Source organism: Dermacentor silvarum, chromosome 11, assembly GCF_013339745.2.
Source record: "Dermacentor silvarum isolate Dsil-2018 chromosome 11, BIME_Dsil_1.4, whole genome shotgun sequence".
Classification (NCBI taxonomy): domain Eukaryota; kingdom Metazoa; phylum Arthropoda; class Arachnida; order Ixodida; family Ixodidae; genus Dermacentor; species Dermacentor silvarum.
In genome coordinates this window covers 68,594,751-68,607,397 of record NC_051164.1, presented here as the reverse complement: position 1 = coordinate 68,607,397, position 12,647 = coordinate 68,594,751, and the positions used below count along the sequence as shown (strand labels likewise).

The 12,647-nt window shown below is 44.4% G+C and overlaps 1 protein-coding gene across 1 annotated transcript; it reads left to right on the top strand.

Moving 5' to 3' along the window:
• Nucleotides 1–4,148: 4,148 nt before the first annotated feature.
• Nucleotides 4,149–8,357, top strand: LOC119433085 (NADH dehydrogenase [ubiquinone] 1 alpha subcomplex subunit 7-like). The gene is made up of 4 exons (XM_037700225.2): nt 4,149–4,287; nt 4,464–4,510; nt 6,348–6,506; nt 8,232–8,357. The coding sequence occupies exons 1-4, from the start codon at nt 4,228–4,230 to the stop codon at nt 8,272–8,274; spliced, it is 309 nt and encodes a 102-aa protein (XP_037556153.1). The 5' UTR covers nt 4,149–4,227; the 3' UTR covers nt 8,275–8,357.
• The last annotated feature ends 4,290 nt before the right edge of the window (nt 8,358–12,647 follow it).

Genomic DNA, 12,647 nt, shown 5'->3' with positions numbered 1-12,647 from the left:
CAGTGCCAAACTGAACCACCAGTGCAACTCGCCAATTAAAATACAATTGCACACTAAACTGAATCAGTGTTTCGCTTTATTGATAGTGCTTTCGAAAGCCCACGCAAAAATAAAAAGCTATACATGCCAACAGAAAAGTTGAGATGAAACACACATAACTATTTCCATTTGAAAGGTTTGCTAAATGCATTGCGCCTTGGTTAAATTCTAGGGTTCTACGTGCAACAACCACAACATGATTATGAGGCATGCCGTAGTTAGGGGCTCCGGATTAATTCCCCTTGGTCAGCTTAAACACAGGACAAAATTTCTCTCCCTCCATCATACTAAAGCGCAACCAACGGTTGACAAATACTGTTCCTCCCAATGCATGTGCTTGCTGAATCACTGCCAAACTCCATTCTCCATTCAGCACGTGCAGGTAGCACATTACACGCACATACTACCAAAATGTGCCCACACATTAGGAATACTTAAATTGCCAGTTTACATTCTCCAATAAGACAAATTAAACAAGGGTAGGTTGAAGATAACAAATATAACTAGTAGCCGCAAGACAAGAGAAAAAAGACAACATAGGCCACTACATTTATCCGCAATTCATTAATGCTGGCCAAGATCAGCCCCAAAGATATCTGCAAACGAAATGTACCATGGACCACATGGATGGCTTTCTGTGGAGCTTCAGAAACAAAAGATCTAATTTTAGGGCATGCAATCAGACCTGGAAAAAAAAAAAAAAAAAAAAAAACACAAGCGGAACCTAGGTTCAGTGTGTGTGCAGCGTTGCTGATAATTGTTTAGAACAAGCACACGGCAGACTAGCCATTTCTGCTCATTATAAAGAAAATGGGGCTTCCTTTTTGAGTCGGTTCTAAAACTTTTTTGGAGAGCAGTGTTGTTAATGATATTTAGACCAACAAAGCTGTAATTTGACGTATATGCGCGCAGTTGCGAGCCACTTCCTATGGCTAAATTTCCATACGATATGTGATGGGAGTATGATCTCACTGGAAACAAGTTCAATCTAATGTGTATCTCTCCCATTAGCTACAGAAAGGTAACATTATAATCAATGTGGACAGTCTGCTTTTTACCATTTCCCTTGCATGGTTTTGGTAACTTAAACCACCTGCTACAGTGCCGTTACAAAGTACTTTCACTGAAATAAGAATTTCCTAAATAAAACCGAACTATAGAAATCAGACCAGCCTTTCTCAGCAGACAGGACAAGCAGTCAAAAGGCCAAAAACACCCATATGTCACATGCAACCATTGAAAGTGCTATGTGCAGATTATGTCTGCTTGGCCACATCAGTTATGGGCACACACAGCCAACGACCTGGATGTGGATCAACATAGGCATAGTACTGAAATTAAATCAGTGTCTTGCAATTTGTAACAAGCAGACCAGAAAGAAATGTATATCCCTGTCAACACGAACAGCCCTGTCAATGGGAGACTGCTACTTCCTCTCTCAGCCATCATTTAACACGAAGAGAAATCACTGCTGCTACTTTGTCATGAAAGTATGCTCGTTAATCAGAATTAGCTCAATCACACAACCTTGTCCAAACCAAATCTCCCCAGATGCAGCACTAATCAGAGGAAAATCCATGTTTTCGCTTCATTTCAAAGATTCACCAGAAGACGCAGTGCCTACATGGTCTTTACTTCGTGTCCATATTTGTGCATAATATTTGACCAATCTGACTGCTGCTGCCCTTGCAAGTAATAAAGAATTCTATGCTGCGTATACATATTACCCTTTGCGGAATGAAGGATTACTAGACATTTACATGAGCAGCTACATCGCTGGTGCTATCTTGTGGCACAGATTAACCACAGAGGACCCATAGCTACTACTGCAGTGATTCATCATATTCTGCTCTTCTAAACCATCGTAGCGACATAATAGACAACATTCAGTCCTCTATTCTTTTTTTTAATCAAAGAGAGCACTCGACATAACACTTAGAATGTGTTGTACTTCGACAAAGTGTCACTACTGGTGTCCACAGCCCAGGTAACATTGTATTTTATAAGCTGCAATTCATGTATGGACAGGTTAAACTAGTTAAACTCTTAATATTAGTATCAGAAACATACCTGCCAACCTTCAAACTTTAAATCAGCAAACATCCAGCAGACATGACAAGGGGAATAAGGCAATAGATCACATAAAAAAAAAAGTTTGCCCTTAAGCACCAACCACACAGCACATTACTAGCAATTATTATTACACACAGCCTTTAAATCGCACTGACCTTTTCAGTGCCTCTGCTGTTCCCGATTTAGCCTGCTTCAGGAATATGTCTTAAGAAGCTCGTTAAAATCAAGTACTGCTATGGTATATGGCGTCCTGCTCTGTACTACCACCAATTTTCCTGTTTTCAATCTTGCCCCCTCTTATTTTGTAACAAATTTGAAACTTTTCCAAGGAACACATTTTCGTTCATAAAATCGTAGAACGTGCCCAAATTTGTAGAATTTATAAAAGATTCGAGGCAGCTGGCGGGTACACTCGCAACCTATGTAGCTTCTACTTAAGGTACATGCTACATAAACATAGTGTGAACAATGAATAGGACACCTGGGGCAACTCACACTATCTTAACCTCCTGGCTTCCCTCTCAGACTCGAGCAGGGTCAGGATGTCGCCTTCACGGACTGGGCCCTTGACGTTGCGGATGATGGACCGGTTGGACTCATCCAGGAACTCGACACGGACCTGTGCAAGTCGCCATACCCTCAATCAGTTCTAGTATGTCTGCGACACTGAAGCATACATAAGAGAATGAACAAATTTTAATCCGGTAATGCCTGATTGTATCTATATGCTGCATGAAGTTTGATACCACAAAAGTGGCGCTTAAGCATGGGAAGCATAATGCATAGCCTATAGCAGTGCTTTTGATACACAGGAGCGAGTTCAGCAAAGCAATTGATTTATTAATTACTATACTATAATTCTAACTCAAATAACATTTCATTTTTCTTGCCAATTCTCCAGGGACAGAAATAAAGGAAAACAAGTTCCATTTTTTCTTGATGTAAAATTGTATTAGGGCAATACATGGTTATATTGCCATGAGCACAAGTATGCAGGAATCTTTTCGTAGAAAACACAACTGTAATGTAACCAGCCGGCTCATAACAGACCCTGCGCTGCTTAAATGAAGTGCCCATGCTATGCACCAATCGTTTTCACATAGGAGAAATACTGCTGCCTACACTGGTCCAGTCATTTGATTGCGACAGGATCAACTAGATGTTTTCGTAACACTGGATCCACAGCAGTGCCGACGTAACAAACAGCTCGGGGGAAAAAAAAAATAATGAACTGGTCCGACGTCTCGGGCGCTGAATGCGTGGAACTTGGTGAAACTCCACAAGGGTTCTTACAAGCGTGCATAAGACGCGATCATGCCGTCACAGATCTTTCAACTGGAACGCTTTTATAACCATCAAGTCCGTCCACTAGTGCAATGCTAGTGCGTCGTGGAGAGCGCAAAGCATGCCAGCAACGAGGCGACCGGTTGACACAACGCGCCACTCGAATCGGCTGAAATTCACCAGAGAACTCACCTGGGTACACTGTCCCTGGGATCCAGTACGGCCCAACACCTTGGTCACCTGCAAAAGCGTGAAGAAACAAGACCGTCAAAACGAAGCACGAGCCATGCCGCGCATAACATGCTCGTTCAACATCACACGCAGTTAAGCCTAACGGTTCCCTTCGAGACAGAAGCTACAGACAGACTCGGGTAAGGAAAGTGCGCATGGTAACACTCTAGGACGCCAAACTGAACAATTAACGGGGCTTTCATTTCATTTGAACACGCACAGAAGGGACAAGAAGCACAATTATACTCACACGTGCTAGTTTGACTTTATCCATGTCGGCGGCTGGCAAGCGAAAGGAAGAGAGAGAGCCTCAGCCGAAGACGCGTCCAACGTTCTAGCCACCGGTGGTTGTAGTCGACCACCAACAGGCGGCGTTAAATAACGTTAATGTTAACTTACTGCTATGAAATTTTATAATAAACTATATTTACATTTATTAAAGCGCGTAAAAGTTTTCAATGTAATTATTAAAAAAAGCTTTTTTTTTTACAAAACTACAGCATCAATGTTGAATGTTATTGCAATCCAAGTCGAGTTGTTTTACTATCCGAGTCAATCCATTGTGGGCAAAAAAAAAGGTGATCGAAGGGCAGCCAAGCAATGTCAGCACACCGTAGCGTATCGCCAGCGATTCGCATGGTTCGAGACTTTCTGCTCGGAGTAAGGAGCCACAATTATCATTACAGTTACTATCTAGCCAAATGCGCAAGTGTGCGAGGTTCGCACGGAATCACGTTCTTGTAGAGCGTCGCTGGCTCTGAGCGGGTGTCTGCTACGTGATTAGGTTTTGAAAAAGTTCGTGTACTTTCGATCACTAACGTTTTTGCTTTTTGCAGAGACATCCAAACGCCCAACTGAGGTTTCCGGACGAGCTTTCCACAAGGTACTATCAATGCACTGTAGCCGTATGGGTTGATGCGTTGCTGCCTTAGCTCTTCGATGACGCGGTGCCGGTTTCACACCTACAATCATTGTCGCTCTTTCCTTGAATAGGCATGGTGCAGAAAGATTGGGACTGTTAAATATCATATATGGGTTTGGACGCTTTCTGTTGCCTTCTTAATTAGTTGCGCGCTCCAATTCTGATGGCACCAGGGTTGAGAAAGCAGCGTAAAGAGCTCGTAACATAGTGATAATAACCACTCAACAGTTCTTGACGATTATGAAGTCTGCGCAGCTGCGTAAGAACCGAGAGCCAATATTACACGGGAACAATCAATTACGAGGTCGCACGGAAAGTAATGTTGCTGCGTGGCTGCTCAATTTATTAGATGTGTCTATGTATAAGCAAAGTCGGCCTCACAGACGCGGAAGATACGTTACATTTAGCCTAATACCTTCAAACTTGCAGCTGGTGTGCACTCAACGAACTCTTTGTTCGTTGAGTGCCTTAGAAGTGCGGACATCTGTATGCAATAAAAAAAAAAAATGTACAACACCTTCCTGAACAAATATACGCATCACCACATTGGAGAGGTTTAGCTTAGGAGGGATGTATGGGTAATTAGCATCTATCAGACTGTGTAGTTGTACTCCAGTACTGGCTCTTAGCCATTTCTTTACATATGCTTGCAGTTGATAAACAAGAACAACCACCAGTGGCATGCAGCGGAGACATATTGTAGAGCTGTGCGACAATCACATAACATACAAAACTCTTTTTGCAATGACACACTCTGTTCTCCTTATCTGCTGACTTCATTGTGTAGGTAGCAACAAAATTCTCATGAACGTGCATTTTTGAACCTTTTTCTGAAGAGTCATCCTGTGCGAGAGCATTACGAGCACATTATGTTTGATCATAGCATCACAATAGAAATTTTTAGAATAGGGGCATCAATTTTGCAATAAGGCTTTGTTTTGAGATAGTTGGTTCATTTCAAAACTTTCGATAAGACTTCCCATAAAAAATGTGGACGAACAAAGGATACGTACAGTGGGTGTGTTCCAGTTCTGACCAGCATTGAACACAGTCTACTATGACCGCTAATAAGATAGCTTCAAGCTTAATAGAACACATCTGGAAGACGTCTCAGTAAATTGACACCACCACGCATTGATGGGAAAAAGCTACGAAGAGCACATATTTTGCTGTACTTAAACACCTTGCATGTGTGAACTTACGAAAAATACAATGTAGCTTACGTCATAAGAACTGCATAAGAAAGCATGACTGGGGCACAGCCGAATTTTCTGTTGAGGTTTCAAGCATTCTGCTCATCCACCATCTTGTTCAGACAGCAGGGCAGCCTGCGTTGCTTTTCAATTCAATGCTGTCTTCATCGAGCTGTCATTTCTGCTGGCTTCGTCAGAATTCGGAAGATGCTTAAGATGACAGTTGTCTGCTCAGCTGTCTGTTTGGCCATCAACGCCAAGTGTTAGAACACGTCCAATGGGAAAGGTCACCTGTCCTCGTGCGCTTCCATTCTATGTCCATGTTAATACATGAAGCCCTGTCTAGTTTTAGCCTCAGTGTGCATTGCAGATACTGAAAATTGAGACATGAGAGAACAGCAAGTCTTTTTTAATAAGTTTTACGATTGTGCTTTTTGTCTCATGGCCCGCAGCACCACTGTGGCTAATAAAAATCAGCGTCTCTCTTTTCCCATTTCTAAGTAGTCAAATGGGCAGGGTTCAAGAAGGGGTGTTTTGGGGCTTGTTTGAAATCCCGTGGTGTTGAGCGACAGGTCTCCAAGCAGCTTTTGCTTTCTCCTCTGCAGGTCTCCGCCACCGCCCAATCTGCCTCCAGGACCAGCATGCAAGCTGTCTGACAACTACTATTACACCAGGGACGCCAGGAGGGAAGTGGACCACCCAAAGCTGATCTTCGACAGCGCGACTCCAATGAAGCAGATTACAGCAGGAGATGGCGCCAAAGGGTAACGTCTGAAATGTTGAATGCTTACTGTGGTGTGCATCCTCAAATTTTCAGGACAGGAAACGAGGAGGAGGTGGAGGCATGCATGCACAAGTGCTTTTGTTCACGTGTGCTTCAATTAAAGGGACACAATAAATTTGATTACCTTTTCTTTGGTGCAAGAATGTTGACTATCTGCAGGCAGTGCCAGCTTATCATTTTTGATAAGAAGTGTAGTCATTGTATATTCAGCCAGTACAATAACTTTTGATGCCGCAAGTATGCTCCCCACTATGGCATGCTTCATCAGATGATAATTTTGGCACGTAAAACAGCACAAGTTAACTTTAATTATCATTTGATCTAAGGAGAGGTAAACACTAAAGAGGCAAAGCCTGATAGAGGTGTTAACCTAACTCGACTACAAGTTCAACAGCTGTTATAGAGTGCTCATAAAAGTACACACAAATTATACACATAGGTATAAACAGTATAGACATATAAGGTTCAATGTACATCTTCCATTTAATTGATGCTAAGGACCAGCAACAGAACAGAAATGTTAGGTTTAATGTTAAAGGCAACAAACAGAGAGCAGCACAAATTAGAAATCAAGTGTGGTTATGGTATTCTAGTTGAGAGTTAGTGGGAGAGGAGCTGGACAGGACATATTATGTGTAGAAAATTTGACAACCAGTGTGTTTTGGTCACAGAGTGAATGCCAAGGTAAGGCAGACACATTTAGAGGGCAAGAGAGGATTAGATGGAGTAATGGGAGTAAATTTGAAGATAGAGTATAAAGTTGACTGGCACAGAACAAATATGACAAAATATTCACTGGGAGAGGCCGGTGTTGCGGGTCGGGGATTAATCCCGCCGCTGCTGCCAATTGTTGCGGGTCAGGGATTAATCCCGCCGCTGCTGCCAGTTTGTTGGGAACGGGTAGTTGAGGCTCGGTAGCGTTTAGGCCGGTGATCCTTCAGCCAAAGGGATGAGTACATCCGGGAGTAAGAGCGAGAGAAAAAAGGGTTTATTCTACATACTTACAATGGCTCCAAATATGGAAGCCCACTACATGGGAGAGCACATATCAGAACAGGTCAGGACACACCACTGCACGCAAGGTGTCCCCTTATAAAACATCGGTCTTCCCTAGTTGACCCGACTAGGGAATCAGATGACCTTGATGCGGCCAATCAGACTTGTCTTGCTCGCTGAACTCCGCCTCCAATGTTGCACCTTCGGAGCAAGGACGAGGCAATCCGGAAACAGGGGTTGACACTCCTTCCACAAAAGTCGGTGACCTGTTTCTTGCCCTCCGACGGTCATCTTGCTCGGGTCGGGAGAATGGCCTTTGCACTAATCCCCGCGTCTAACGAAGGGGGGCAAGCTTCGTAAGCTTCTTTGTCATCGCGTCCCAGCCGGTGTCGCGCCGCGTCGCCAAGTAGGCGGCTGCTGATGAAGGGGGTGGCATCGGGGGAAGCACCTAAAGAATGGGCACTGCCGAGTTGGGGTGCTTGTTTGCCCGTCTCGTCGGTGTCTGGCACTGTCACTGTCTCGGCGACGCTCATGAAAGGGCCTGCCTCGATGGGAAACAATCAAAGAATGCGCCCGGCCGATTCGGGACGCAACACCGGAAAATTATTTGATACTGATAATGTACTACAAAGGGTAATGACACTGCTCTTGAGTAATTAGAAATATCAACATCATTCGCTTATCAGCAGTAATTTCTTTTCTTTTTCAGGAAGCCCGGCCTCGCGGTACCTGGCACACCATACCTGCCTTGAAAAAGGACCAAGGTCGTTCTGAGCCTACTTTATGTGTAGATATAAATAAATTGCCACAATAAAAAAAATCCCCTCTAAGGAAACATTTTGCAGATTGGCCGAGTGGGTGGATTGTTTATTTACTCCCACATTTGTATAAATTCACTTCTTTGTGCCATGATACTTCTTTCATGCATAGTTGGAGGAAACCGGAGTTCTGGGTTGCAGATCACACTTTCAGTGACTGACAGTAGCCGAACAACAGATGTCTCTAGACCACCATTTTGACAAAGGGGCCTGTCTTTGACAGCCCCTTCGACATATGAAAAAAGTGATTTTAAATTCGTGCCGTGACACTGCCGTACCGGTGCTGTGGTTTCGGCGCGGAATTTAAAAGAAGTGGAACTTCGAACTTTCCTATTTGTTTTAATAACCCTAATACTGAATATGATTTTAAACGAATTGTCTCTTTAGTTTCTCTTTAACACTCCATTTTTTTAAAAATAAATGAGTATGTCAGGATTTTCGTGTCCGTATCACAAACAAAACTTAGACGGAACACTTTCTTTTGAAGATTCATTAAGCGGAGCCCGCTGTTTTTTCCATTGAGGGACCTAAAGATGGCGGGAGAACTATAGACAGCTGACGGCCTTGCCCACGGAGAAGGAACGCTGTTCGTAAGGTCGCGTACCTCTATATAAACTAAAAGTGGCAACGAAGACCGCGTAATAGTGCACGTCCCGTTCATTAACTCCTTTTGTGCGTAGGCGGGCCGGTACGCGAATACGCTTCTCGCGTTCCGACTCGTTACGCAACTCGCTGGGCGACGACTGGGCAGTCCGCGACGTGCGGCAACGACCTCGAGCAAACCGCCCGCGCAGGGCGCGACGAAGAAGCGCCGCACGTCGTTTGTCACGTCGCCCGTACTTTTCCGCCCAAACGCGTACATACACGCAGCCCACGTCCGCTCGTGCAAGTGTGCGCGACACTTGTTGGAAACCGTTGCCCAACTTCCGAATGGAACGTCTCCACCATGCCGCAGCTGCCGTTTCATTGCTTTCTATATGGATATAATTCGGTGCATGGAAGCTCTTCGCTGCCCGTCTTAACACTTGGCGGCATCGTGTACCTTCGCGCGGTGAAGCATGGCGTGTCGCTTTCAAATACGCCTTTTCAATTTCTCACGGTCACTAAGTCGGCGATTAGAGAGTTTTAGATTAGGGGACGCAAGCGGCTTGCGTCCCCTAATCTAAAGCTTTCCTGATTCTTTGAAACCCATCCCAATGGGCAATGAAAGTCCGGTGGACGTCCACTGGTCCGCCGGTTTTGGACACATGGAATCATGGATGTCCGTCGGAGATCCACAGAAATCCAGCGGATTTACTACGGACGTCCACAGGACGCTTATGCGCAAGAAAATCGGCAGTCCGTCGAACACCCGATGGCTGCCAGAACCGCCCATTCGGACGTTACTAGGGGCGTGCAAAACCATGCACTTAGGCCTTTTCTCTACCTGCATCGGACATCCACAGGAACACAGTTATTGAAACTTCTGTAGCGACGAGGTTGCAAATTCGGGGTGCTTGAACTGTGGGCATTGTTATTTTGTTTTTCTTGTGGAAGCGTGCAATTTTGCCTCGAAAAAATCTGAATTCATGATCGAGACTTTATGCGATGTCCATTGCAGATGTCGCTTGCACCATACGCAGTGCAGAAACTGTTTGGAAATAATCAAATAGATGATGTCCCATGGATGTCCCTCTGTCGTCTGAAAAGCATGAGGTCCGCATAAAATCCAGTGCAGATGTCCTTAGGACGTTCGAGGTTAAAAGCAAAACGGACGTTCAAAACAACCGGAACACAACGTCCCTGGGTAATCCTGGGGATAATCGGCTCTGGACGTGGACGTCCGGATAGGATTCGGATGTCCACCGTATTTCCATGGCCCATTGAGATTTTTTGAGAGTGCTGCTGTCACGCGCCCGAAGCATACTCCTGAAGGTGCACGATGCATAATTTGGCATTCAAACTTGCGCAATTATGCAGGTAGTTACAAATTTAGGCAAACCATTTTGACTAATAAGCTAATCAATGATTACACAAAAAAAAAAATTCACCAGTGCGACTGCTAACAAAACGCCGTTGGTCCTATTGTGAAGCCCTCTCTCTCTCTCTTTTTTTTCTTTCTTTACAGCTTGGCCGCGTTACTTGGGACACACGTTATACGGTAAACAATTCTTAGAAAAAAATGCACGCTCAGATATGCAAGTAGCAAAAATAGAATAGAAAAACTATGCACATACGCATGCAAAATATGTGTCGTACATATTTCATGTACATTGTGATATACGTCGAGCGAAACCTACAAAACCCATTACATACAGACACATAATGCACCAAGGAGAAAGAAACTGTCAGGTTACTTGCTACTCTCGGCACAGAATAAGTGGCCATATCCATGACCTAAAGGGTGTACATATTAGCGCGATGTGGAAACAAAGACTGAAGTAGGAAAGAGCATAGTGAGCTCTAGCTAAGCTATGCCCCCTAAATTTGACCCAACTCGCCCAACAACATATTCTACTATAACGTAAAAATTCCAAAGCTATGTAAGATTGAAATTGCCGTCCATCAAAGCGCTATAGGGAGAAAATTAAAGAAGGTCGCAATATTTGTTTAGTGGCCGTTTACGTTCATTGTATTGACGGGCCGTTAAGTGCATCCTTGAAATACATTCCAAGGAAAGAAAGGTCGGCGTTGGTGCGCTTATAGTGTTTCATCACATAATCTCCGAGCCTGCGCAATACATAATAGGGGATGGCTAATATTGAACGCACCTTCTTTGTCGAATTGCAGCCATAGCTTCGGACACCGCTGCACTGAAACAGTCCTGACAGTGGCAGGTATACGCGTAACTGTTTTGCATATGTCGTCCCTTTACGCCCAGTCGATGCTTCCGTGTCCGGGGAGTACAAGAAGCGTGTAGGTATGCACAAACGCATACACACAGGGAAAAAAAAAGAAAAAAAAAAGAAAAAAAAATGTAGGTAAGTAAAAAGCGCGTAGGTACACGCGAAGAATATATACGTTATCTCCTTCGGAATGTAAGAAGCACAGAAAGCAGGGAGGCGTGCGACCTCTGAGCGAGCGTACCGCATTTCCACTCGTACAACTCGCCCCCGGCGCGTATAATACGAGAACGAAAGAAACGAGGGAGCAAAAAAATGCGTGATCTTCGTTTTATTAAACATAGTTGACTGATTGTTCGCCTTTACCCCTTTTGTACGTTGTCGGGTGTATGTTTTACTTTATATAGTGTGGCCAATCCCCTCGTGGGTACGAGCCATGTTTTGAGGCAACAACAACAACATAGTTGACAGCTGGGCGAGTTCGTACGGGGTCACCTTTTTTAACAAACTGCGCAGTGGGACGAAACACGAGGAATTTATTTTCGTTTTATTACGCTTTATTACTTTAGTTTCGTTTCCGAGGCTTCGAGCGTTGATGTTACAAAGAAGCGTGACGTTACCGGTATACCCGGATGTCGAACTTATAAATGCATATTGCAGTAAAATAAGCCTACGCGAATAAACCTACAAACCAAATGCCGACGCCTGCAAATAAAATAAAAAGGGAGAGAATAAAACAACAGCAACAACAACAACAACAACAAATAATAATAATAATAATAATAATAATAATAATAATAATAATAGAAACTTTATTGGAATGGAAAAGATTTTAAGGAGGGGTGGTCGGGGCCTCTCAGTCCAGGGCCCCACTGGCCTCTGCTGCCTGCCTGACCTGACTAATTAAGGACTTTTGTCTTGCCAGGTCGGAGCGGGCGAGCTGTGCCTCCCACTGCTCCATTGTGTTAATGGTAATTGGCCTATGAGGGTGCTTAGTGCACTCCAGGATATATGTATTAGGGTAGGTAGGCCACCGCACCAAGGACAGTTGGCCCTATATAACGAGTGGAATACATGGCGTTTAGCCATTTTAAATGGGGGAATACCTCGGTCTGTATTTTACGCCAGTCGGCGGCCTCTTCCCCGCTAAGTTGTGGGTGAGGCGGCGGGTATTTTCTGCGGACTCCGCGCTAATGAGCAAGCATGTCTTTGGCATTTAAATTGGTAGGATTTTGTGAGGGATAGTGCGAGTGGTTGGGGTTAGAAGAGGACGCCGTCGCTCGGTTAGTAAACCCTCGAGCTAACGCGTTTGCCTTTTCGTTCTCCTGTACCCCCGCGTGTTCCTTTGTTAGGCATTTTAAATCAATCCGATGTGATTTGTCCAACACTGATGCTCGCCTCGTGGTTGGAAAGAAACGCTCTTAAGTAATTGTATGTGTGCTCACCACAACCCGCGAGCACGAGTTCCTCCATTATTGCGGCGTG

Bases quoted from the DNA above. Each gene is read 5' to 3' on its own strand.
- LOC119433085 (XM_037700225.2), top strand. From the start codon at position 4,228: ATGTCAGCACACCGTAGCGTATCGCCAGCGATTCGCATGGTTCGAGAC. The intron at 4,288-4,463 runs GTAAGGAGCCAC...TGCTTTTTGCAG, and splicing joins TTCGAGACTTTCTGCTCGGA to AGACATCCAAACGCCCAACT. The intron at 6,507-8,231 runs GTAACGTCTGAA...TTTCTTTTTCAG, and splicing joins GCAGGAGATGGCGCCAAAGG to GAAGCCCGGCCTCGCGGTAC.